Raw genomic sequence first — 27391 nt, forward strand, 5'->3', positions numbered from 1 at the left:
ATAGTGTGGAGGAGAGGAAATGATACTGGAATCAAAAGCTGAACCAAGATGAGGTCAGGGAGGATGGAGAAAGAGGGACAGATTTCAGAAATATTTGGAAGGTAGACTCAACAGGACTTGGTGACTGATTTGATCTGTGGGCTATAGAAGAAGGAGTTGTCAAGGATGACTCCCAGGTTTCTGGCTTAGGTGACTGGGTAGGTGGAAGCGCCACTCATCAAGATTGGGAAGATTGGAGGAGGAGGTGGAAGAGGAAGTTTGAAGGAGATTGTGAATTGTTTGGCTCTAGACATGTTGAGTTTGAGGTGCTTTTGGGATATCCTGGTGGAAATGTTCAACAGAGAACTGGAAAACAGAACTAGAGCTGTGGAAAGTCTGAACTGAAGGTAGAAATTTGAGAATCACCAGCATACAGGTTATTATAGCCTTGGAAATAGTTGAGAACAGCCAAGCAGTAGGTATGCAAGGAAGAGAGGTGAAAGCCAAAGATGAAATCCTGGAGAACAAGTACACCAAGCAGCACTGGCCAGAGGGGCGAGAGAAGAAACTGGAGAGTGAAAGCCAAGGGAGAAGAGAATTTCAAAGAAGGTGTGATGACTCTGACAAATGTTACAGGAAGTCATGAAAGATTAAGACAGGAAAGTGTTGACTTGATATAGCAATAAAGAAGGCAGTGTGAGGAACATGGAAAAAGCATTTTCGGGAGGGAGTTAAGGGAAAGAAAGCAAAGGATAGATTACAGTCTGTTAAGGAGTAAATGGTAGTTGTGAGGATGTGGAAACCTCTAATAAGAACATCACTGTATGAAACTTGGTGATGAATGGAAGGAAAGCAATAGATCAATAGTTAGAAATTCACGGTCAAAAGGATGGTGGTTTTTACTTTTATTTTTCATTTTGAACAGGAGAGACTTTCCCTCTTTCCCCTCCCCTCCTGTTACCCCTCCTTCTCCTGCTTTTCCTCTTCTCCCTTCTCCACTTCCTCCTCCCTCTTCTTCTCTCTCTTTTTCTCTCTCAATGAAGAAGCTGAGGCTCAGAGAGACTAAACAATTTGCCATTGTTGCATAGTTTGTAAGCATGTTATATGCCAGCAGAAAGAATCCAGTGACAGTGGAGAGACTGAAAATATAAAAGAGAGGTGATTTTTTTTTGGAAGATTAGCCCTGAGCTAACATCTGCTGCCAATCCTCTTTTTTTTTTTTTTTTTTTTTTTTTGCTGAGGAAGACTGGCCCTGAGCGAACATCCATGCCCATCTTCCTCTACTTTATATGTGGGATGCCTACCACAGCATGGCTTGACGAGCAGTGCATAGATCCACACCTGGGATCCAAACCGGCGGGCCCCAGGATGCCAAAGTGGAATATGCGAACTTAACCACTGTGCTACCAGGCCAGCCCCGAGAGGTGATTTTTGACCACTTTTCTGAGTGTGAACTCAGCAAGATGAGAGGCACAGAATAGAAATCTAAAGTTCCAACCAGGCCCACATGCTAGAAATTTGACAGGGTAGAAGACAGACTACAATGATGTGGTCTGGTCATGTAATAGCTAATCTTTATTGAGCACTTACTATGGGCCAAGCATTGAGTTAAGCACTTTACTTACATTATCTCATTTAATTCCCACAACAACCCTATGAGGTAGGTACTGATATTGCCTTCATTTAACAGATGTGAAAATTGAATCACAGAAAGGTTCAATGATTTGCTCAAGGCCACACAGTTGTTGTGTGTTGGATCTTTCAGAGACCTCCAATGGCCCTTTAGAGGAGGAATCTAAGGCTGAGGGAGGTGAAGTCCAGAGGTGTCCCAGAATCCCTATCTAGTGAGTGTTGGACTTATAATGCAAACCCAGGCTCTCTCTGGTACCAAAGCCACACTCTTAATCACTATGCTGTTATGAATGGAAGCTATTAAAATAGAGAATATGTGCATATTTTTCTAGATCCAGCTCTGTAAGGCAAAACATTCCCTGAACTTAAGTGATAGTAAGAATTGCCCTTATGCCAGGGAGCTGGTAGTGACAGCATATACTTCCTTGGTAATGCACCACACAGTATAATGCAGCCAGGGCATTTGTAGAAAACCTCATGGTGAAAGCAGAGACCGAGAAAAACAGAGCTACTCATGCTGGGCAGCAATAGCCGAGTTCTCATGTGACTTTTTGAGGTGGCTGCATGACAGCAGCCATACTTCGTTCTTTCATGGAGAGAATGCTCTGTGAACAAGAAAGCCCCTAGCTCAGATATTCTCCCTCCTCCAGGTCTCAGATTTGTTGGCAAGTTGTTCTGATGCCACCAGTCCAAGTTTGTAGACTGTAAATGTTATACTAGATGTGAGGCATAATGGAGCATGGAGTGTGAGGCTGGGAAGGACAGTCTAATTGTTATCCCTTCAGTGGGAACAGCATGTGCAGCAGAGAAAGGCAGATGGTTGTACTGCCAAAATCTCTGCTACTGTACTCACTTGTCACTGCTAGACTTTTCATTTGGTGATTGGTTTTTGAGATATAGCTTGATACTAGTCTCCATATTTGGAATATTATTAATGTTTAATCAGATCATTATCATTCTTTATTCAACAATGCAATTTACCAGGTTTTGATGTCTTCTTAACTTTTGGACCAGCTTGGGTGTGTGTGTGTGTGTGTGCATGCACATGTGTGTGTGAACTCTGTCTGATTTTATAAGTTCCCTTCCAGGTCTATTTTTCTGTGATCAACAGATTAATGGAAAGAGAATGAATAGAAATGTAGTATATAATAAACCACATGAGAAGTCATGCTTTCCTTCTACATATACGTGCTGAGTATTGCTATGTAGCCAAAGCTGTGTGGGCTAAACAGTTGTATAAGAGGCAGTTCCTGCCCTCAAGGAGCTTATTCTACATTTCTTCCATTCAGCAAGTGATAATACTACCTGACTTCCTAATCCCTTGGCAGTTCCCATGCTTGGCTGATTTGTCTTTCATCAGCAGAGCAGGCTAGGGAGATCTTTAATCCCAACATAGTGAATTTGAATTTAAGATTTTGACAGCTAGAAATGATAAGATAATCATATAATAATAATAATAATAATAATAATAATAATAATGAAAACATTGATAATAGTAAATCAAGAATGAAGAGAGGCAATTGGGGACACATAGATTCTCAGGAGGTAGTATGTTCTGGACAAAGTTGAGATATTTACATGGCTTGGTGAAATGGGAAAATAGCTCAGGGATCAACTTAACATTTCAACTAGAAGAGTGTCAGTTCTTTGGTGATAGGTGGGGAGAAAAGGCTTGTGGAGGAAATGAAAAGGAATAAACTGTGTTCACTACCTTTCTTCCACATAGAAAGCTCTTTTTGATTTGATTGTGAATTTTGGGAGAGCAAGAGGCCCTGCTAGTGGAACGAGGGGAAAGAGGAAGACAGACCACTGGTTTTCCAAAGAGCAGAGCAAACGGAAGGGAAGATGGAGGTGCTGATAGCCTCAATGACAACTGAATAAACAAAGCCCTTTCTCTGGAAAAATTTATGTGTAAAATATTTAACTGACATTAACAATGAATTAATGAAAACACCCAAAACACCTTATTAGTATAGGAAGTTTTTTCCCCTTTAGAAAATATGCTGCTTTAAAACTCAAAATCACTTCATATGTGATCCAGGCAGAAAGCAGTGTGGGTCTCTGGAGGAATGAGTACTATAAGGATGAGGATAAATGGAAGTGACCTCCAAGCGAGTCTCTTATGTCACCTCCTGCCAGCTCACTGTTCTGAGAGGGGCCCAAGTTTAAGAATTTCATGACTGAATGGATTGCTAGGTGTCACACGCTTCCAGTGGGACCCAACATTCCCCTCCACCGCGTATGTGGGAAGGGTGAAGAAAATGAAATCCATTTGCACCTGATTCTGATACCATGTGTCTCCCTTCTCCACTTGGGGGCTCTGAGAGGGAGGGACAGTACCTTCCACCTGGCATTGCCTCTGAGTAGCTTTGTGAACTCCTTTGAGCTATTATGTTGGTTGGTACTTTGGCTTCTTTGGCTCCCAGCACCAGCTGATGCCCTGAGCTGAGTCCCAGTTGGGCAGGCTCTATTGCTCAGTGCTAGCTGTCTCCAGGGCATTGTTCTTGAGACTTCCAACAGGGCAGATTTGTGCAGTTGGCCCATCTGGACAAGATCTATAACAAGTAGAGCTCTGTGCAATAAGCTCATCTCCATAGTCCACCCCCCGCTACCCCCGCCTTCGGGCTGCAGCAGCCTGACACCCCAGCCCCGCCATGGAGAGTATCAAAGAGATACTCTCTGCTCCTTTCAAAAGGGTATTGCTTGTGGCTTCTCATTGATTGGCACTACCTGGGCAGAAATGGGAAAACAGGGACTCTCTGCCCTCTCAATTCAATCTCCTCCCTTATGCCGGTCCTTTAGTTTTGACTCTCCTTGGCACCAGAGTCATAGTTAATATCGTCAACAAGATTAATTTCTGGTCCAGCTACCCTGGTCAGCCCAGAATAATGCTATCCTCAAAGCCAAGAGACAGACAAGAGGAGTAGCTCAGTGAACAGGAAAGAGCAGACAAGCTCAATAGGAAAAAGGGGGAAAGAAAGCTGACCTCTTGGTTTGATTATAGGATTTGCTTTGGTCATTGGTTTTATTGACTTTCAATCTGGAACACCATTTTGATGAAAGGAGGAAGAGGGGAAGAGAGGGAGGGAGGGCGGGGGAGAGAGAGAGAGAGAGAGATTGGACTCACATAGTTAATTATTGTAGGTCCAGAGAAAAGGACAAGATGTTTAAGAAATCATTTGATCACCTCTGTCTTCCAGCTGTTAGCCCCACCCTTTTTCAATTCCTCACAGTTGGGTCACTTCAAAGGACTCAGTGTACCAGACCCATGCTTCCCCACGTCCCAGTCGTATGTCAGGCCTGAATGGGCTCTCCCACACCCTCTCTATCCTGATATTTCTGGCAGCTTCCACTGCCTGCTCCCCATCCTCACTGTGGAAGGAGAAGGGAAGCAAAAGAAGGGTTAAGAAAGGACTCCAATTCATGGCTCTCTACCTTCTACAACTACTACCCTAAGGTCGGCCAAGTCAATGTTTGTCAAGGATAGGAGTCCTCTATATGCCTAGTTCCTCCCCAGGAACTTTGAAGCCCACTTTATCCCGGGAAAGGTTGCATGACACTATTATTAGCCCACTAAAAGGAGGTGAAGGAACAAGTTGGAAATGAAGGGTTCTGGGAAATAAAGCGACTTTGAGAAAAAGAAGAAACAAATGAATGTCCAGCCAACAAAAATCTCTCTGAGGATAGTTTCTGTATCCTATTCCTCCTAGGTCCTACTACCTTGGGTCTCATTTTTCTTGAAAGTTTCCTAGCATCACTGAGTAAGTTTCTTAAAAAGTAAGCATTTTTCTCTTTTTATACTCCCTAGCAGCCAAACACACCCTACCGCCATACTAGCTGGTTAGAGAATAAAACAAATATTTCTGAGACCAGGAAATTCAGGTGGATCTGGAAGGGTGGGCTTTCCGAGAGTCCAAGATTCCTGACCCTGTTCTGACAGTATTGAGCATCCTAGGAGACTTGAAGATCTCTTTTGGGTCGTATAGCAATGCCCTATCCCAGCGCAGCTCATGACTGTTCCAACCTTGCTGAAAGGTACGGAACCTGTCACCTTGCCTTCCTCCCATAGACAAGGAAACCTGACTGGGTCACCCAGGGCAGCACTTGTGGGCAGCAAAGACTCCCTATTTGAGCCTGTGGTAGGAGGGACAGAGGGCACAGTACAGGCCAGGCTCTAGGTGGAGGTGGCAGGGTGAAGAGTGGTGCAGATTAATATGACAAACACCAGAATCTAGTAGCAGCAGTATGACTCTTCTCCTCTAGAAAACTGGAAAACAGAGAGGTTCCAGCAAGGGAAGAAGGTCATCCCGGCCCCAGGAACACGGCCAAAACTTACTCTCAAGAGAAATGGGATAGCACAGAGAAAATCTGGATTAGGGTAGATAAGCCATCTTTCTAAGTCCAGCTACTATTGGCACCATGCAGTGTAGACCCCCATAGCTTCAGGATTGGCCGTTGAAATTCTGAGTGGGAGATCAGGAAGGAACTGTCCAACCCCCTGATAGAATCTAACAGAGGGGGAAAGCCCACCTAGGAGGAAGGAAGCCAACAGCTGGACTCTCTGGCCTCCACTCTATTCACAGTGCCTGGTGGATATCTTCTGACCGTAGCACTTTATAGACAACCCAGTAGAAGATGTTGAAGATGAGGAAAGTGAAAGGGAAGACAGCACGGGAGATGGTGTCAATCCTCTTGGCTTGGTCCACATAGAGTTTCCGCATGGTTTCTGCCTCCTTCAGAAGAGGGGCTGGAGGTTGGGGGCTATAAATGCCAGGCCCTTCCATTGGACCTCCATCCCTTGCCTGCAGGCAGTGGCCCAGGCCATAGCCACGGAAATAGAAGCGACTTTCTCGAATGATATCTTCCTCCTGGAATTACATGGAAGAAAAGGCAGAATTTGAGGTTACACTTCTAAAGCAGAGGGATAGCAACAAGGCCACACACAAATATGTCATAGTTGATGCTATGCAGATGGGGTGGCTGGGTACGCAGGCCCATTGCATGCTTTTTTTATGGCCAGATGAGATAGATGTCTGCTAAGCAGCTGTGTATGGTACGTATGGTATGTGTTATGATTCCAATTGCAGATAAGCCCCAAGCCGCCTTTTTAAAATGCACAGCATCATCTAGAGCCATCTAAAAACCAGTGAAGCGCCAACCCACTGTGAGAGGGGCATCTCAAAGTCAAGTTATCTCTGACTGGTAAGAAACAGAATAAGCAGAACAATGAAAGCTTTAGAAAGCACAGCTGAGATATTTAGACTTGGTGAACTTGACTTTAATGACTTTCAAAAGCTGCAGAATTAATTCTCCTTGTGCTATCTCAACTCAAAGCTGAAAATTCCAAAAGTTTTCAATAACCTAGTGGGTTTTCCAAATTAGGGTAAAGCTGATTACTCTGTTGCAGATACAAGTGCTTCTCTGCCAACCAGCAGATTTTGACATAGGGGTCAGTACATCTAGGGTAACATTTATTACCCAATACACATTCCATTCATGTACAATACATGCATTATGATGAACACAGTAATGCTGAGGAGGTAATTTTTTTTTTTTGAGGAAGATCAGCCCTGACCTAACATCTGCCACCAATCCTCCTCTTTTTGCTGAGGAAGACTGGCCCTGAGCTAACATCATGCCCACCTTCCTCTACTTTACGTGTGGGCCACCGCATGGCTTGATGAGCGGTGCCATGTCCGCACCTTGGATCCGAACCGTCGGACCCCGGGCTGCCAAAGCGGAAGGTGGGAACTGAACCGCTGCACCACTGGGCCGGCCCCTGAGGAGGTAAATTTTATATAAGCACTACGTAATGTAGCAGACTACACAAAGTTCATTTATCCAATAGTGAGGTGAAAACCCTAAGTAGCTATAACACAGCTGAGAGCCCTGAAGTAAAGGCAGAAAGATGGATAGTGATAGTGATAGTGAGTGAGCGAGCGAGCCAGAGAGAGAACCAAAGCCTCTGAGCGATCAATAGAGAAAGCTTTGCTCACTTAAGAGCCCACCAGGCCTCCACTCAGAGCCTATTCATGAAGTTTATATACAACCCAAACATGCCTAATTTTCTCTGTTTCTAAAGGACACACTGCTATCAGAATTGATGGTTCACAGCCTGGAAATTAGACAGAGGAAGGTAAATGTACAACCGAACCTAGAAATACTTCCTTCAGAGATGGTTGAAGTTTTTAAAAGTATTGATGTTTAAGGGAGTAAAAGCCTCAGCTATCTAAGAAATCACCTGGCGTGAGATGCCCTCTGTGGGATGATGTCCACTACCATCTTGGTTTGTCCAGGACTGAGGGCTTCCTGTGACTTGGGACTTTCAATGCTAAAACGGGGAAGTCAAAGGCAAACCGGGAAGAGTTCGTCACCCTACAGCTACCTGAGGCACTTACTACAACTTATAAGAATAAAGAACATATACATTGAATGGATGTGACATAGATATACCTAAAATGTGGAAAAGTAGATTTTACCCACACTGTGCAGTTAGACATTATAGGGTCTTTATAATGGGACCTCTGCAGCTATGGTAACACATTGATAAGTGGCTCTGTAGATGAGATGTTGGTGTGGTGGGTCCCAGTAACCCTGGATTATTGCATCACCAGAAGGCCTGGCCTGTCATTGGGCATCAGGAGCAGGCAAACTCAGGCCAGAGATTCACCAACAGATTGTATCTCTTTCTCTGCTTCCTGTGGGTTCATAGCACGAACTTGGGAAAGGCATCAGTCTTGTTCACTGCAGTATCCCCACTGCCTAGCACATCGCCTGGCATCTAGTAGGCACTCAGTAGATATCAGCTGAATGAATGAATGGAGTGATGAGCCACATGCTTCAGAATATAGGACAGGGAATGGCTTTGTTCTCATGAAGCCAGCATCCTCTCAGGGTCTCAAACTGAAGAGTCTACTCAGAAGAGAATCTTCCTCAGTTACAAAGTGCTTGGCAGGAAAAAGGATTACTCTTTGTCCCACTCCTGCACAATGGCCTGGTGCCCTTCAGCTTCTAGAAAGAGTGGCACCTTTGGTATAGGGAAAAAATCTAAGTCTGCCCACCAGGGAGCTTTGCTACACAATTCTTGATTTTGCCACTCTCTGTGGAGAGAGTTGTACATGCGTAGGCCAGAGGCAATTCACTACTGTGATTGTGCTTCGCCCCTGAGTCACTGTAGTGGGGCAGTCTTAGCTCTCTGCTCAAAGGTATTTACAGAGCCTCAGTCACCAAAGGCCTTGGCGCACCTCACCTGTATTCTCTAATTCATCTTCACACTCTTCCTACCAGGGAGGTTGTGCTGGACCCATTTTAGAGATGAAGGACCAGAGGCAAACAAAATATCTCCCAAGTAATCGAAAAATGAGGGGATAAAGAAAATGATTTTCTCTTTTGCTTTCCAGTTCAGGGTCCCTCAGACCGCCTGTTCCCCACTGCTCATCCCAATCCCCTCAGCCCCCCGGCTAGAGGATACAACCACGGAATATGTTTGTTTTCAAAAAGTTTTGAAAGAGGAAGGTGAATCCAACTGCTGTTTCTGTTTCTACAGATCCAGGTATTTCCCCTTTTCTCCAATCAGTAAATCTAAAGGGAATTATTTGAAAATATTTCCCAGGCTGAAAAAGCTATTTCATATGGGATAGAAAATATAGCCAATACAGTAAGCTGCCCTTGGGTCTTTTTGATTTTAATATGTTGTACCACTTGTAGTTAGGGGAGCAAAGATCAATGGTCTGTAATCCAAGGGTGAAGGGCCTGGATTTGGGTATTATCTATTGAAGTCAAATTCTGAGGAGGGGGTGTGTGTGTGTGTTGAGGAGGGACAATGGAGACTTAAACGTAACTTTGTGGCTTCCATGGCTGTTGAAATAGAACACTTTTGTTGCAGCTATCTACGGGGGAGGAGGGCTGGGGAGCAAGAGAGGAAAGATATTCCAAAGCCAATTTGGGGAGGGAATGCACAGTATGGGAGGTGAGGTGTGGAGATGGGAAAGAGTGATAGGTATTAGGGGATGTGTACTGAAGCAAAGAGAAGAGCCGAGAATGAAGAATAGGAGAGGGTGCTGGGGGATGGAGAGAGAGCAAGCAGAGTTCAGGGACCAAGCCTCTGAAAGGACTTGGCAGTATTTTGAAATGTCTTCCATTTCTCAAGTTATTCTATTAATAATGGCAAGGCTTCCTCTTTGTCCAGCTTGAAAGACAGCCCTAGCCAGTCAGCCTGCAAAGGTTGGTGGACTGGGTTACATGGCTGCTGTGTCCAGAGTTTGGTGCTAGGGCCTGTTGAAGCTATGAAAAAGAGAGACAGACTCTTCCCTCTGAAGCTTATAGACTAGCTGGGAAGACAAAGCAGAAATATGTGGAAAAAAATTAAACCACTTTAAACAGTGATGTGGAAACAGACCACCACGCAGTGGAGATGGATGGTTGAAGAGAGATTAGAGAAGAACAGGATTAAGCCTGGAGCTGGGTGAACAGCCCACTGGCTCCTAGAATACTCCTTACTTGCTCTTGACTAAGGGCTCCCTGAAAATCACATGGATTCTCTCCCCTTCCTCAAGAGGGCTCTTCTCTGACTGAAGGCTTCTGCTTCTCTAGCTGGAACAGCAGGGCCCAGAGAGAGTTTCTAGAGATGGATTAACTCTGCATCAACTTTTGCCAGCCTGCTCGGTGACCTCCAGGATTCCCACTACAGTTCCACTGGGATGGCAGTGGCTTTAGGAAACTTGAAAAGGGACATGACTAATGGCACTGCTTTTAATTTTCAGGTTTTATTTACATTAATAATAAGCCCAGTCCACTTTCAAGCAGGACCCAGGAGCCTAAGCAGGGAAGGCCCAGGCTGCTGTTACAACTTTGTAATAATTGAGCACTGGCTATGACAGACTCCACTATGAGATCATGACCAACCTATATATGACCAGGAAGCGGGTAGGCTATGGGCAGTTGGGGGTTAGAGAGGTACAGGGAAAGGAGTGGGACTAGTGTCAACCTGGAGTAGCTCTACAGAAACCGCGGCAGTTGTCTGTTGCTAGGACATCAACACAGGCGATTTAGCTGGCAAAAGAACTCTGGAACAGTTTGGCAGCTTGCTCTTCTTTTCCAAGGTAGGCACTGAGAAGGCATCAAGATCGAAACCGCTATAAAGATAAGATTTTGGTACCTGCAGGCCAGTTTGACACAGCTAAAGAGGTGGTGGAGACAGTTAGCTTAGAAAAGAGTACATCCTCTTTTCTTGCCCTTCTGCTAAGTCTGTATATTTTTTCTAATCCTCAGCATGGGATAGGAAAGGCTTTTAGGTCTCTTGAAGAATGGGTCTTACTCTAGGAGATGCTGTTGTGGATCAATCCACTAGAGGGCATGTTTCCCAGGGCCCATCTAAAGGACTAAAGCTGGGCAAGAATTGACAAATTCTGACAAACCGCTAGATGAGACAGGAGCCCTGCCCTCAGCACAAAGGGACCTTAGCAAGTGACATGAAATCTCAAAGGTAGTTTGTGAATTATTTTTAGTGTGGCTATATGGTAGAGATAGCCCAGGAGCAGCTGAGGTGGGAGGTAGGGGTTAGGAGGAGAGAAGAGCCTTAGAGCTAGAGTGGCCAAGAGGCTAGAGCCAGTGGGCTCAGATCATTTTTCCCCTCCCCTCAGAGGTCATATGAGCTTGCGTCTTTGGCTTTAGAGTTTGGCCCAGTTTAGGCAGAAATCAAGGAGTCAGGTCTCAAGATAGACCGGAACTCTGTGTCTGATGATTAATGGACCAGAATGTAGCTCAGAATAGGTTTTCAGCTTTGCTCACAATTGGGCACTTGCTTCTGTGAGAGTGGCCCAGGCACCTCTGTTGTCATGACAACGTACCTAGCACCTATTGTCCGGGCAATCAGGGGTAAACTGCCTCTGTTGTCATGACGACATGATCTCTACTGTATTTCCCCAGGTGATCATTCTACTGTAGAAGAAATGGGGTTAGTGAACAAGAGTGAGGGAGAACAACAGCTCACATCCAACAACTCTGATGCACCTATTGAAGATCAAGGTGAAGAAATCCAACAGCCAGAAGAGGCAAGTAGTGGTTTTTCAATTCCAGCTTAGCTATGGGGACCCTTTTATAATACTCCCCTAGAAAGGCACCAATGCCTGACCCTTTAATTCTTAACCATGACTCAGTGTATGACAATCTGGGGTACTTCCTCCTGGGAGAGGGGAGAGCCAGGAGCACTCATTATTAATTCTCAAAGCAATCTCATATTGACTAACTTGATAAGGTTCTAATACTGGCTAACGTTTTCTCAGTGCTTACTATGTGCCAGGCACTGTGCACTCTTAATCACTCTACAGACTTCCCTACAGGGATTAATGTCCCATTGGACAGATAAAGAAATGGAATCAAAGGGGTTAAAGTACTTAGCTTATCTGTGACCAGCCTGGGACTAGAATCCAGGGTTCCTGATTGCCTGGCTAATCTTCGCAGCCCTAGGTCAGGTCTTGGTTTGTGGGAAGAGTAGTAAGGAAGGAGTCCAAAGGAGGAAGGAAGTGGGCCCCTCCCTAGTTATACTCACCATGTGTTGGCGCCTCTGCCTTCTTCGAAGTCGCATGAATTCCTTATGCTGACGGGAGACAAAATTGACAGCAGCGTACTCCAGCAGGGCAGCGAATACAAAGAGCAGGCACACAGCCATCCAGATGTCGATTGCCTTCACGTAGGACACCTGCAACATCCATCAACAGCATAGTCATCTTTCTTGGAGTCCTTCCATGGCCTCTTCAGTGCGTTGCCAGCCCATATCGACTGCCTCCTCTTCTTCAGTTTTATCCTGAATTTTTTCTGGTTTTTAAAGAAGCTTTCCAAGATTTGTCCCGTTGTCTGAAGGCCCACATCAAAGAGATCGGGCTACCCATCATCCTTCACCTCTCTGCACTCTCCACCTTCCACTTCCATCTGCCTGTCCTCCCTATACTTCTTTTCCTTTATTTCTTTATTATTTCTGTACTTTTGCTTCTGCTTCTTATTATTCTTTTCATTCTTGTCTTCTTCTGATTCTGTTCTTTCAATAAACAGCAATGAGCATGAACGTTGCATTTGTTTGCCCTCTGATATCTCCTAGGATCCTCAGAGCCATGGTGGGAATCAGGCAGAGTTTGTCAGTCCCATATGAGACACGTGAGGACACTTGAGGTCTAGAGAGGAAAAGTCTTAGCCGAGATTACCCAGGGAGAAGGTGGCACTAGGACTTGGGGGTTCTGGGCTTTCTATTCAGTGGCACTGCCAGTCGCCTAGGCTGCAGTCTCAATATCAGACTAGGAGTTCCTTCCTTTCCCTCCTCCACCCCGATTCTTCCCTTGACCCTGTAGTTTTTCCTGCTGCTCTTCTGCTGAGGAATTGAGCGCAGTAGTGAGCTGAGGCCTCCTCTCTCACAGTGGAGAGCAGAACAGGGCAGAGATCCCAAGGGAGCGCCACCCACCCTCGGCTATGGACACTTTTCTACTTTCAAGGCACTGTTGGCATCTGCCTATCCAGTCCCTAGTTCTGTCCTCTCACTACCTGCCTTAGCAGCCTTTAAATACTTTTCTCTACCATTTCCCTTGTGAAGATTGGACACTTACCTCTCCTGGAGCAGGGTTGCAGTTGGGTGGGGCCAGGAGATGGGGGACAGAACTCAAGTTTACAGAGTCCTTTCACCTCCTCAATCAGATCAACTCCCCACATAGTTTTGAGCTGCTGAGCTCACTCTATGGGGCTCTCCTGCTGGAGTAGAATTCATGACGTACAACCTCTTTCACTAGCCTCTGCTATGTTGGATACTGAGGGTGCTGCAGGCTCCAGGTAAGGAGCAGGTCTCACTGGATAAACCTTCCACCTCAGTGGTTCTTAACCTGGAATGATTCTTCCCGCCCCCTACCAGGGCTATTCAGCAATGTTTGTAGACGTTTTTGGTTGCACAATTTTAGGGTAATGGTAGCTATTGGCATCCAGTGGTTGGAGGCCAGGAACACTGCTAAATATCCTGCAATACACAGGACACCTGCCTCCTTCCCTACAAACACAACAAGGAATTCTCTAGCCCCAAATGGCTATAGTGCTAAGTTGAGAAACCCTGCTCTTTTAGGGAAATTCCACTTTGGTGAGTAGTGGTGGTGGGTTGCTAGGCATCTCTGATTAAGCATCCTTTGGTATTTCCACTTTGCCACCTACTAAGAGGGCATCTTAGTTCATTCACCATTTCCCAGTCTCACTGTGCCCCCAGGGATGTCATCAAGTCTGCTATGAAGATCAATAATGAGGTAATGACAGGGAGGGCCATGAAAGGTTTTGGACCACTAAAAGAAAAAGACCCCTTAAACAGCAGGAGAAAAGCCTTGTTAATGATGGTTGTGTCAATAACACATCTTAAATATGTCTGGAATCCATCCTCTCACTACCCTAGCTCATCTGAAGGACTGCAACCATTTCCTAAATGGTCTCCCTGCATCTCTGCTTGCCACCTCCAATCTGTTCTCCAAACAGCAGCCAGAGTTTTTGTTTTCAAAATGTAAATCTGATCATATCTCTCCTCTGCTAACAACCCTTCAATGGCTCTCCGTTACCTTTACAATATAGTCTATGCTCCCCTTAGCATGACATTTAGGCCCTGCCTACTTCTTCAGCCTCATCTCGCCCCTGGCAATCTATGACCCTGCCATGATGAACCATTTCAGTAGTCTCCCAAGGAGATGGGTTAGCAATGTATTTGTCTCTACTGGTTATGTTTGCTCTTTTTTCCCCTCCTTGCTACTACCTGCCCCAAGAACTGTGAGCCATTTAGATTACAGGTTCTCAAGAGAATTGGGTCCCTCCTCCTTCTTGCAACTTTAGGTCTAATCTCTGGTAGAAATTTTCACTTAGCTCTTCCATTCTGTACTGAGCCACCTGCAGTTGTGTAGATAAAGAGCCTGGTAAGAAGACAGTGATTGGTGCCTTTGGGATCCCCCAAACAGACAAAGGAGTGGTTTCCTGGGGGCATCAGAAGTGGCCATCCCAGCTGAGTTCCCTTAAAAAGTGAGCCTCTGCTTCTCTTATCCTGGACACTCGAGTCCTATTGGGGTGGGATTGGTGTGACTTTCAGAAGCCATTGACCCAGCCCCACCTCTTTCTCTAGGGCTCCTACCAAATCTAATGTTGCACAGACTCAAGAGTGAGCAGAAGCCCCCTGACTTACTCAGTTCCTTGTTCTGCAGGGCTGGCCAATGAAGCTATTTGGTTTGGCGTCATACCTACATAGTTTGCTTACTGGCCAATGAGGCCATGAAAAGTTCATCAAAATCTGATGAGAAGGCACCAAATACTGCAAAAAAAAACCCTTCCAACAGGGGCTGGCCTGGTGGCGCAGCAGTTAAGTTTGCATATTCTGCTTTGGTGGCCCAGGGTTCGCTGGTTCGGATGCCGGGTGTGGACCTAAGCACCACTTGTCAAGCCATGCTGTGATAGGCATCTCACATATAAAGTAGGGGAAGATGGGCACAGATGTTAGCTCAGGGCCAGTCTTCCTTAGCAAAAAAGAGGAGGATTGGCAGCAGATGTTAGCTCAGGGCTAATCTTCCTCAGGAGAAAAAAAAAACCCCTCCAACAAAGTCCATTTTTTCCAAATGAGGAAACTAAGTGATTCCTGTGAGTAAATGGATTGTGCTTGCTCACAGGAGGGGACTGGAGAAGGAAGTTCTCTTGGTAAGAATAAGGCATAAATTGCAGCACCTTCCTGAGTTAGAGAAGAATCTCCTTCTTGTGTGGCAGCGGCAATAAGCTAGGCCAGGGTTCCTAGGTCTGAGCTACTTTTCTGCCTCTAGTTTTCCTACAAGACCACTACCACAACATGGCCATCACAGCCCTGTCTGCTTGTATAGCCCTTGCCTAAGCCCTGGCTATTGAAGAGGCCTCTCAGAGCCTCTTCAATATCCCTGCTCACATAGGAAACACATTTATAGGAAATGATCTCTGACAACTTCCCCTGATTTGGGTTTTGATCTTGATCCTAATCTGAGTTTTGTCACCATTTATCCCTAGAGGGCTTAGGGCCATCTCAAAGATTTCCTGGCAACTCAAAAGTAATTGGGAACACCACCAGCTGCTATAGCCCTAGGTCCACCACTCAGTTCTTTCCACCCAGACATCTAATAATCACAATAACTAAAATTTATTGAGTGGCTATTATGTGCCAAACACTGTTCTCTGTGTTAATACATTATCTTATTTATTTCTTGCAATAACCCTGTGGAAGAGGTAATATTCTTATTCCCATGTTACAGGCAAGGAGATTGAGAGGTTAAAGAATTTACCTAAGATCACCATTAGTAAATGATGAGGCTGGGACTTAAACTGAAATCTGCTTGAGTCTAATCTCTTACCCTTAACTACCACACACCTCCTGTCCCCATACAGCGAATCTATAAATTCACCACGGATGCCCAGATTACCCCCGCTTAAGTCTCTGGTGAATGTCTTCTTAGGAATAAGCTTTAGGAGATGGGAGATCAGGGCCTGGTTCCTATCAAATCAGAGCAAGAGGGAATATGTTCACTTTAGATCCACAAGCAACTGCGTTGTTTTTGTTTCCCATTATTTCTCCACGGCCTAATACAATGCCTGGTTCATAGTACATGCTCAATAAATATTAATTGACTAAAATGGGGTTGCTCCCTGATTTTCTCAGAGTCTTTCTGACTGTAAGGGCTTTGAGGTGACCTCTAAATTCTCTACATGATGACACAAGGCAGGGAGACCCTGGGCCCAGTCACGTCAGCACAAAGCTCTCTGCATAATCCAGGATAACCAGAGTCCACTGACTTTAATTACTATTTGCTACCTCAAAATTTTCCCACTGCAAAAGAATGGGTAGTGTCTCTAGAGCTCTTGGTAATAGTATCCGATTTCCGACAAAGTAAGATATAGATGTCGGTTTGAAATCCTTGTATTTCTTTGATTGTTTCTTGTGGAGCATGACCTTGAGAAGGTCATTCTATTTCTCTGAGCTGCATTGTCCTCATCTGTACCATGAGGGAGTAGGACTTTCTACTCGCTAAGAGTCTTTTGATCTTGGACATGCTAGTATTTCCTGATGAAAGTCAAAGTAAGTCAAGCACTGTCTCTACTTGTTCCCTAGCCAGACAGCATCTGCAACCCCTGCTTCCACACTGTTAGCATGTTATTAGCAGTATGTTGTGGGGGAAGAGAATGCAGGCCACCTGCTTTTGCTCAATGGCTCTTCTCTACCTTAAATCCAAGGAAAATAGTGAGCAGGAGGGAACAGGGGATGAATGGGAAATGGGGAGCTCTAAGCAAGCAAGTTCCCTTGCATGTCTCTTCACCTTAGGCAAAGAGGCCCGGGAGCCAGAGCTCTGAGTTGTCATGGTGAGCACGGTGGTGATGCCTAGGCCCACACGGGCAGGGGCAGCATCCATGTTGATCCAGAAGGAGACCCAGGACAAGATGACGATGAGTAGGCTGGGGATGTACATCTGAATCAGATAGTAGCCCATCTGCCGTTCCAGGTGAAACTTTACCTCGATGCAGGTGAATTTCCCTGCAAGGAAAGAGGTGAGGTATCAGGCACCAGGTTCCCAGCCTGCAGCTGAGCCTGAGGGGCAGGACTAGGGCAGCCCTATCCCCATGGGCCAGCCTCCGGGCACCTCAGCTGGGCCAATAAATGAGCCTTTCAAAATGGCCCCAGGGAGCACCAGGTGTATGTTCTGAGGAAGCTCTCAGAGCAGCCACCAAAGACTTGACCTCTTGACCCTGGCACTTCAGTTTCCAGCAGAAGACCTTCCACAGGACAGCACAGCAACAGGATTAAGAGCAAGAAGGCTCCAGAGCCAGACAGCCTAGGTTTGAATCCTGACCCTTCCACTTACTAGCTGTGTGACCTCAGGCAAAACACCCAAGCTTTGTGGGCTTCAGTTTCCTTGCCTGTAACACAGAGTATTAACAATATCAACTCCATCATCAGTGGGCTAGTGTAGGAATTAAATGAGATAATGTGTTTGAGGTGTTGAGCACATAGGTAGCTGGTACTATTATGATTATTAACAAAGCAATGAGCTTACACTCCACTTAAATCACAGCAGCCTTGCTTGAGCTTGCTGGTACCCCAGAAGCTCTCTAGCAACAACAATTCACTGAAATAGACACTGTCTGTGTCTTAAGCAAGTGAGAACAGCCAGATAGCAAACATCTGGACACAATGTCCAAAAGAGACCAGCTCTGGACAGTGGGCTGCAGGTTCCCATAGAGCATCAGGCAGCAGTACTCTATTCCACCAACAAAAAGTGCATTGGCCCCAGGCACGTGTACTAATGCTCTGCCTCCTTGGCCAGCCATCTTCACGTTACTCTGCTTCCCATGCCCCAAGGCTAAGAAAACACTAGCTCAGAGCTTCTCCCAGCAGCAGAGGTTTAGGATAGGCAAAGCAAAAAGCAGAGGGTGTGTATATTGTTATTTTATTCTGGCCTAGGCTTGCTCTTATCAGGCCTGTCTGATTCCTCAAGGCTAGCAATTTCATCAGTGACTGATTACGGCTTTGACATGCCGTGTGATACTGTGATCTCTTATTGTTCTTTGAGTCTACTCCACCTCACCCCACTCCCTGCTTCTTGCAGTGACATGCCTTTGCTAGGTACCCACATTTTCCTTCCTTCCTTCCCCCCCCTCCCCCGACGCCATAATAGTGGTTTGGTTTTTAATGACAAAATTAACACTTGTTTAGTATAGAAAAAAAGTGAGAAGTGGAAAAGGAATAATAATATTCGTCAGCTAACACTTACCAAGCCCCTACTAAGTGGCCTGACTTTATCCAGTTTCTCTCATTTAAATCTCATGACAACACTTTAGGGCATGTAAAATTATTATTTTCCATTTTACAGATAGGGATACTGAGGGTCAAAGAGATTAAATTATGTTTCTCAAGGGCACCCAACCAGTAAATGGTGGAGCCAGAATTCAAACTTAGCTCTATCAGACTCCAAACTGCTTGCTCTTATCCATTGTATCACATGACTTTAGAAACATTTAGTGCTGTTTCCTTCCAGGATTTTTAAACAGGTGCTTTTGATTTGTTTCTTTTACCACAAAATAATCATTCTGTGTGTATAACTTTGAATCTTAGCCTTTTTCACTTATACTTTCCCATGTTGATATAAGCACCTTGCAAGCGTCCTTTTTAATGTCTGGATAACATCCTACCAAGCAGATGCACTGTGTAATTTACTTAAACCTCTGCCCTATTGGTGGATATTTAGAACAGTTCTAAGTTTTTGCTGGTATAAACAGTGACCCAGAGCCCTCTTGGGGTCTAAAGTCAATAAGATATTTTGGAATATTTCCTTATAATAAATTCCAAGGAGTGAGATTCCTGGATAAACATGTACAAAAAAAATTTAGCTTCTAGACTAAAGTTTCTCAAAGTGTGCCCCCTGGACCACTTGCATCAGAATCCTCAGGATGCTTGTTCAAATGCAGATTTCCAGGCATCTCTCCTAGCATATGTAATCAAAATCTCTGAGAGGTAGAGCCCAGGACTCAACTTTTTAACAAGCTCCCCAGGGGAATATAATGCACACCAAAGTTTGAAGACTACTGACCTGCATACAAATTGCCATTTTTTCCCCAAAGAAAGTTATGTCAATTTCCACTTTGACCAGCACTTTCTAAATTCAATGACCTATTCGTTTTCCCACTCCAGGCGCCCCCACATACACGAACACACATATTCATAGGGTGGCACCCAAAGCATGTCAGCACACCATAGAAGGTACCCAGGATCTCCCCTCTTCAGCCTCTGGTCTCTATCTCAGGGTCATAGCTCTTTCTTTGTGGCCAGATCACCAAGGGAAATGAAGAACAAGTAGCTCTTAGGGAAGCTGCAGGGAGCAGATGCTTAGGCTAGAAAAGCAACCTCTCTCTACTTCCTGGCCCATGTTTCACATCTGAGAAAACAAGCCAGTTCAAAAGAGTTGGGCAGTGGTGGCAGCAGTAGGAGGTGTGGGCGGTAAACTGGCTGGTGCCCTGATGCCTATTCTCTCTCGGTTCAGTACAGCCATTGACTACTCCTAGATGTAGATTCTCCACCTTCTGCAAGAAGTTGGCCCCAGAACAGATGGGACACTCCTGTCACTCACTGGCACAGGCCCATTTGCTCTGCAGCATGCGACAGGGACAAGAACGTGGGCTTTGGAATTCAACAGATCTGGATTTGAATTCTAAATCAGCCATTTACTAGGTGTGTGACTTGGACAATTGATTTAACTTCTCAGAATCTCAGTTTCCCTTTCCGGAAAATGGGGCTGATAATCCCTCATAATGACATAAGGTGTACGAAGCACTTTGCACCACATCTGGCACAGATTGGACCTTCAATAGAGGCTGGCTGCCTTGCCCCCTTCCCTCCCATCTGGAGGCCCTCCTCTAGCTCACAGCTAGTAAAGATCCTGGGTTTTTACCTGTGTTGTAGTGCTTGGTACAGTAGCCTAGGTCCTTCTCATCCCGCAAGATAAACTGGGGCAGAGTCAGCCCCTCAGCCACTTGGACAGCCGGAGCATCTTCCAGCCACTCAAACACAAGGTCATTCATGGTGTAGCCAACTGAAAATAACAGAGATGGCAGAGGGCTGCAGTGTGTGGCTGCTGGGTTAGGGGATAGGGAGAAGGTTAGAACTGGCAGAAAAGGATGAGGAGTAAAGCCTGGGTTTTAGGGGCTTCATGCTCATCTTGGAAATGGAAACCGCTGAAGAGGGTACTTGGTCAATTGTTTCATGGGCCCATCCTAAGCAAGTAAATCAGAAAGATTCCAGACTCCCCTCCTACCTAATTCTCAAGCTTTAGCAAGGCCCAAAGAGAAATTATTCTGGAAAATCTAGAAAGCAGGTCAAAAGGGTTGGAAAGATGTCAGGGAACCCAGCTGGGAACCTCCTGCCATATCTGAAACCCAGGGGAGTAAGCATGTGTACGGACCACATGTCTCAAGCTGAGCCAGCCTCAGTGCCAGGGCTTCTGCCACCTCACCCTAGGGAGGAGAGAGCTATTTATACCCTGCCAGTCGTGCATGGGACGATGCACACCACAGACTCCTAGCCAGGGCCCCAAACTGGGGCAAATTGAGACTAACATCTGACTATGCCAAAGTGCTGACAGATAGCTAGCAGTTGGTGAAGACTCCTGCCACATATACGACCATATTCACATATGTCAGGTGGAAATGGGAGCAGAAACATCAAGTCTCACAGGTGTCCAGTGTAGGGCCTTGACCCAGGGGAACTGTGTGGCATGGGGCAAGTCACTGCCCCTTCTGTAAAATGCTCCACTTACTTTTCAGAGTTGTTGGTAGCGGGTAATGAGAACCTGGGCATGAAAGTGGTTTACGAACTCTAAAGAGCTGACTGCATAGGACACATTCTACTCATCACTGTTATTATATGCTGGAAACAGCCTGACAAGCCTTCTTCTCTGAGGACCAAGTGGATGTCTTCTGATCTCACAATATCACCTTGCCCAGATGATGGCAAAGGAGTGGACACAGGTGATGGTCCATCCTTGCCATCCTTTGGCTTCTCTGCAATTGGGGCAACCCCTATGGGCTGGCACGCCTACCATAGAGTAGCCCTTGGCTGACCTTGCCACCCTGGGCACTGTCCTATGCCTAGAACTGTCCTCTCTCACCTCTCTACAAAAGTTACCTGTGTTCAAGAGTACCCCATCCCTGCCAACTTGGCACTTTTATAGGCATCTTGAATGTCTTAACTCAGGGGGAGTAAAGATAGAATTACTTCATGCACTGTGAGAGGGAAGATATCCTTGGGGAGAGGAAGCACCCCTCAAATGGCCCCCCACAACCAGCACAGGCACTTTTTTATGTAAGGCTGGTGCCTTCCCATTCTCCAGCCCTGTGGAACAGCCAGACCAGCAAATAGTGTGGGGATGGGAAAACACACTGGGTTGGATGTTAGTGAGCCCTGGCTTCTAGTCTCATCTGTGCCAACAACTGACTATGTGCTTGGGTACGTCCCTCCCTACTCTGGGTTGCCCTTTTCCTGTCTGGAATATAATGTGAAGGGGTTAACTAGCTGGCATTCCCGGCTTTGCTCTGTGACTCTCTAGAGACACTTACAGCTCTCCAGCTGCATCGTGCAGGTCTGGATGTCCATGGGGAAGTTCTTGAGGTCCATTGGGCAGGACAAAATGAGGGTCAGCCTGGCAGGGACAGGAAGAAAGAAGTGACCTCAGCTTACTGGGGCCCAACACAGCACAGGGGACCCTCTTCCCACCCTTCAGCCTCTATCTAGCTTCTTCCCCTTGACCCAAGCTCTCCTGGCCATCCACCAGGTGCACCTGATGCTGTAGAGCACATTCCCATTCTTGAAGATGCGCAGTAACTTGTTGTCTGTGGTCACCTCATGGAAGTTGGCCCCTTTCTCATTGGCAAAAAACAGGTCTGGCTTCCAGATAGAGTCCAGCATGGAGGGATCGAGGTCCAGTGAATCATCAGGATACTCTCGGTAGGCCAGGCGTGGGTCATTCCACTGCTGCCGCAAGAAGACATTCACTCGATAGTCCTGGGAGTGTGCAGAGATGAGCCCATCAGAGGCAGTGCTATTCCAGGGGCCCAGCAAGCCTACATGGGCAGGAGGACCACGAGGAAGAAATGTTGGGAGCACATCTTAGGGGCAGTGGGCATTTTCTACTGGAGAATGAGTCTGCCTTGGGATGATATGGCAAAACGGGAAGGGAAAAGACATTTATTAAGCACCTACTATGTTCCAGGCTCTCTGCTAAGTGCTTTCTTTATACACATCATCTCATTTAAATCTCACACCAACCCTGTGAGGAGAGTGCTGCTATGATCCTCATTTTACAGACAAGGAAACTGAGACAAAGAGATTTAAGTAAACTTCCTAAGGTCACACAGCTATTAGATGGTAGAGTCAGGATTTGAACGTGGGTTTGTCTGATTCCAAAGCCTGTGCTACCTCCCATGCTTGACCATCTGCTCCTTAGGCTAGTCTGCCTGTAGCCAATGAAACCCCAGGCTGAGGAAAGATATCCTCTTAGTGATCAATTTCACACATTCCGTGGCTTTAGCCATGACCATGAAACATGTAAAGGACAGTAGAGGGAGGAAAGGCTTGCTGTCTGGTAGGCTTCTCCCATTCACAGTAGAATGGAAGCAGGGAACGGGGAGACTACTCACCATGGTAGTCTCAGTGACAGAGCCAAAACTGTTGATGAAGATGTTGCAGGTCACGTTCACGGGTGGGCCTAAGGGCAGCAAAGCACAGTTATATTGGCAGGGCATTCCAGGAGGCTCGGAACAGTTTCCAGGACTCTTTTCCTGACCTTGAAGCCGGGGCACTGCTGGGAGAAGGCAATGCCAGCTACACAGGCCCATGGGCAATGGTGAGGGGAGGCTCCTTTTGAGCCCTAAGAGCTAGTCCTGTACCTCCAGCCTCCGGTCCTTGGGGCAGGCAATAGGGGCTGGCTAGGCAGGGTGCCCTGAAAAGGAGTGGGGAGGGAGGTAATTTTGTAGGATGAATCCTTGTTACCTTTAAAATTGGGTCGAATCCTGGCATCATATCCGGATGTTCGCCCCATAAGCTTGTCCAGGAAATCAGAGGGGGACATGGGCTGGGACCCCTTGGTCCCAGATTTGACTTCCTCTTTTGCCAAGGCCACCCTAGACAGAAGATATAAAGAAATCTGAAGCCAGCTGTTTTCTGCATTTATCATAGACCCTCTCGTTCCCTGTCCCCACCCACCCCTGGCTGGTCTCCCCATCAGGTAGGAAGATAGGAGAAGATGGGTCTATGGGAGCCCATTGCAAAATGAGGACAGAAACAGTCATAAGCCAACCAGTTAGTCCTAGAAAATTGCTTTCTCATATATTAGATCTTTTTACCCTCATAATTCTCAGTGTGATGGGGGTGAGGACTGTTATTTCCAGTTTACAGATGAGAAAACTGAGGCTTACAAAGGAGGGGTGACTTGTGGGAATGTAAATTGGTACAACCACTATGGAGTTTCCTCAAAAAATTAAAAATAGAACTACCATATCTTCCAGCAATCCTACTTCTGGGTATTTATCCAAAGGAATTGAAATCAGGATCTTGAAAAGATATCCGTACCCCATGTTCATAGCAGCATTATTCACGATAATCAAGACATGGAAACAACCTAAGTGCCCATCAACAGATGAATGGATAACGAAGATGTGGTACACACACACGCAGAGACACACACACACAGAGGAATATTATACAGCCATAGAAAAGAAGAAAATCCTGTCATTTGTGACAACGTGGCTGGACCTAGAGAGTATTATGCTAAGTGAGATAAGTTAGACAGAGAAAGACAAATACCATATGATCTCACTTACATGTGGAATCTAAAATAAATAAATAAATAAATAAACAAAAGGGGAGTGACTGGCCCAAAGTCTCAAAGCTGGTAAGCAACAGGGTTAGGACTCAAACCTGAGGCTGAGGACTCATCCAGTGTTCTTTTTCTGAAGGTGTTTTAAGCACTCAAAGAAGAGTGATGGCTCACTGGAAATAATGTGGCTGCTGCAATGTTTTGCCCATGGGGCCTACCCAAGGATGGGAAGGCCCGAGGACAACTTGCATCCCTGAGAGTTGGTTTCAGTTACTTGGCCTTCATGCTGAGCCGTTCAGGAGCTGGGAGCCAGCTTCCAGAGAGGGAGGCTTGGCTTCTCACGTTTGCTCCAGTAGGAAGTTATGTTTTGAGCTGGACCTCAGTTCAGGGTTGCGGCAGCTTCAGGCAGGTAAACCCGCTTTGGCAACAAAATAGATGGGGAAGCAGGGCTTTAGGAGCACAGGAAAGCTTCCCAGTAGAGTGGCCATGCTGTGAAGGTCAACTCCCATCTTTTTCCCCCTGACAGCTTGATTTTGAGGAAGTGGCCAGTGTGCTTTGGCCTAGACTAGAGGCCAGCCCCTTCTCCCTGACAAGTTTTCCTCCACAAGCAGCAAAGCCCCTTCCACAGGCCTGCTTATCTGCTTGCCAACCCTCAGGTAGACTAGGGACCAGGAGCTCAGCAAAGCCTTGAGGGCAGAGATGGGGTGCAGGGGTGGAGCAGGGCTGAGCTCAGGCTGGTCTTCTGGCTGGAGTGTGTGCCTCCTGCTCCATCCTGCTGTCATCACTGCACCAGGTGCTAGAGCTAGCTTCTCCACTGCCACTACCACTGCTGCGCTGTGGGGCTGGGAGGCAGGGTGACTGTGGACCTTCTGGGCCCGACTCTCTATGAGCCGGTGGGTCCCTCTTTCTCAGTAAATCTATGCAGCAGCCAGTGGCAATAAAATAATATAAATAGCTAAGGCCCCATGCCAGATGCTTTATTCATCTTATCTAGTTAATTCTCATATCGATCCTCTCAATAAGTAGTATTACTATCCCCATTATGTAGATGAAGAGACGGAGGATCAGCAAGGTGAAATGACAGGTTCACGATCATGCAGTTAGTAATCAGTAAACCAAGACTCTAACCCGGAGCTATTGGCTTCAGAACTAAGTCCATCTATCACTATAGATTGATATAAGCGGCCCAGGGTGGGCTGCCAAGGAACTAGAACGGGAGAAGGTCCAGAGCAGCCACACCGTGACCTCCTAGAGTCCTGCCTGCCTTCTTGCATCCCATGAGCAGGAGAAAGCCCTTAGCCTGGCAACAGAGGCCACCTTGGCCCAAAGTAGAGGCTGCCAGAGCAGGTGGCCTAAGCAGACTCTGAAATTCCAAGGAGGCTGATGGTGGTGTTGGAACAAGCAGAAGTTCATGGCTTCACCACAGGGCGTCCACACTGGCCAGGTGCTGCTACTGGCCACCTGCCATGAGGTCACATGGCCTTGCACACGGAGCAGCCATCATCCTTAGCCCCACTCTCCCACTAGCCCCAGCCCAGGACCGTGGGACAGGCTCTGGGCTTAGCTGTCTCGGGCTTCAACCCCTGTTGCAGCCTCTCTTTTCCAGGGCTACCTTGTCTGTGGACCTGAGGGCAGAATCACTGTGTGCAGCCGCTCCTTCCTTTCATTCCTGGAAATTCCCAAACACTGGCCCAACCCAAGAAGTTCCAGAGCTGAAAATCTAGCTCACGCAAGGCCCTGGGGTGGGGAGGGGAGACAACTCTGATTCTCCTACTGGGACCGAGTGACCTTGGACAGGTCACCCCCCTCCGTTTCCGCATGTACCGTGAAGGACTTGGACTCAAAACTTCCTAAGGGCCTGTCTTGCTCTAATAGCCCAAGTGGGAATACTGCCATGGTAGCTTGGGCCTTGAGGCAGCCTCCTCTCCAGGAGGGCCAGCAAGGTGCCCCCTTCTGCCTGCATCCTCCTATCAACTCCAGCTGAGCTCCATTCCACTTTGAGTTGCTTTTCACTCTTAAGAAGTTTGCTGCCCCACACTGGGTCCCTGCCTGCCTACCAGCAAATGTGTCTGTAACCAGCAAGGCAGGAAATTCCTCAGAGACAAGCAGTCCTGGTATGCTCCTTGACCCAAGAAGAGGAGGATATTGCGGTGACACTCCCCATTGCCCTGGGAGGCACTTCTCTTCAGTTCAAGTAGAGCCATCTTTCCTCCTCAGCTCACCCTGTCCACCTAGACTGGCTCCTGGTCTAAGACAAAGTGGGAGTGGGTGGGGGAACATTTACAGTGAGCCCAAAGTGTGTCTTGCCCCCAAGCACAGGAAATGACTGCCACTGAGTGCCCCTCCAGAGACAGTAAGCAGCCACGTGGACATAAGCAGGGTGACTGTGGAGGGCCAGGGTTTGGTCAGCCCAGCTTCATTCTGATGTAGTTTTGGGTAAACTCTTGCTACCTGAAGCCCCTTGGGTGGGCAGCTGGCAGATGTTGGTGTCATTTTTAGGGATCTCAACAGTGTGTGGCCAAGCTGGTAGGGAGATAGGGTTGGATGGCAGGACAGATGGCTTCCATGCTGGGGCTCCGCTACTTACCTCCCACCCAGGCCCAGGAAACTCCCACCCATTCGGAAGCTTTCCCCTCAGCCCTGGGGCCTTGACATCCCTCATGAAAGGCTCCTGGGTCATGAGTGGGGAAGAGTGTGTCCTCCCCTGAAACCCTCCAGACTGCAGGCTTTTTGCAAACTTAGAGGAAACCGTGCCAGAAGCCCCTGCTGCCCCCGGCCAGTGTTTGCATGCACCTCCTTCTCACCCCCACCCAGCTCACCTGAGGAGGACCTGCCTTGGCAGGGTCCAGAGGAGAAGAAAGGAGAGGGTTGCAGGAACGAGAGTTTTCATTCCGCGGGGACCCTGGAGCCCTTTCTCAGCCTGGCTGCCAAGGTGAGAGGGGATATCCTGGCGAGGAACCCGAAAGTATAGAGCCTTCCTCCAACTTGGGCTGCTCACAAGGAGCCCGCAGGGGCTGGGCTAGGAGTTGCGCTCTCTCCTCTTCTGCTCTCTTCTCCTCTGCCCTGCCGTTACCAGTCAGGGGCCAGAACTATTCCCCTGGAAATGATCCTGACACAGATAACCCTACCGGCTCCTGCTCTGGCTCTCCTGGGGCACCGGAGGGCCTCAGCTTGCTTGCTGGGGAGCCGAAGGAGATTCTCTTTGGGCAGCAATCACTCTCCAAACCCCGGAGAGTCTTGGAGGGGAGGGAGGAGGGAGACTGGTAGGAGGTTTCCCTCCCTCTCACCTCCCCCCAGATGCACCCTCCGAAAGCAGCAATTTAAAGGCACAGTCGCCTGCAGCTGGAGTGGGGTTCCGAGAGCGTGTCCATGTGGCCGGGAGGAGCTTGGGCTGCTGCTGCCCC

At 47.0% G+C, this 27391-nt stretch overlaps 1 protein-coding gene across 2 annotated transcripts; it reads right to left on the reverse strand.

Moving 5' to 3' along the window:
• Window positions 1-898: 898 nt before the first annotated feature.
• Window positions 899-27391, reverse strand: LOC103541794 (glycine receptor subunit alpha-4). Of its 2 annotated transcripts, XM_070605096.1 has the most exons (10): window positions 26807-27391; window positions 23162-23292; window positions 22810-22877; window positions 21951-22174; window positions 21730-21812; window positions 20067-20207; window positions 16941-17155; window positions 12161-12310; window positions 6142-6479; window positions 899-1118 (listed from the first exon to the last, which is right to left on the reverse strand). In XM_070605096.1, the coding sequence occupies exons 1-9, from the start codon at window positions 26875-26877 to the stop codon at window positions 6189-6191; spliced, it is 1374 nt and encodes a 457-aa protein (XP_070461197.1). In that variant the 5' UTR covers window positions 26878-27391; the 3' UTR covers window positions 899-1118; window positions 6142-6188. The 2 variants fall into 2 exon arrangements, with proteins under 2 accessions (XP_070461197.1, XP_008506885.1); XM_008508663.2 differs by lacking the exon at window positions 899-1118 and having other exon boundaries at window positions 3507-6479.

The sequence above is a fragment of the Equus przewalskii genome, chromosome X, assembly GCF_037783145.1.
Source record: "Equus przewalskii isolate Varuska chromosome X, EquPr2, whole genome shotgun sequence".
Lineage (NCBI taxonomy): Eukaryota > Metazoa > Chordata > Mammalia > Perissodactyla > Equidae > Equus > Equus przewalskii.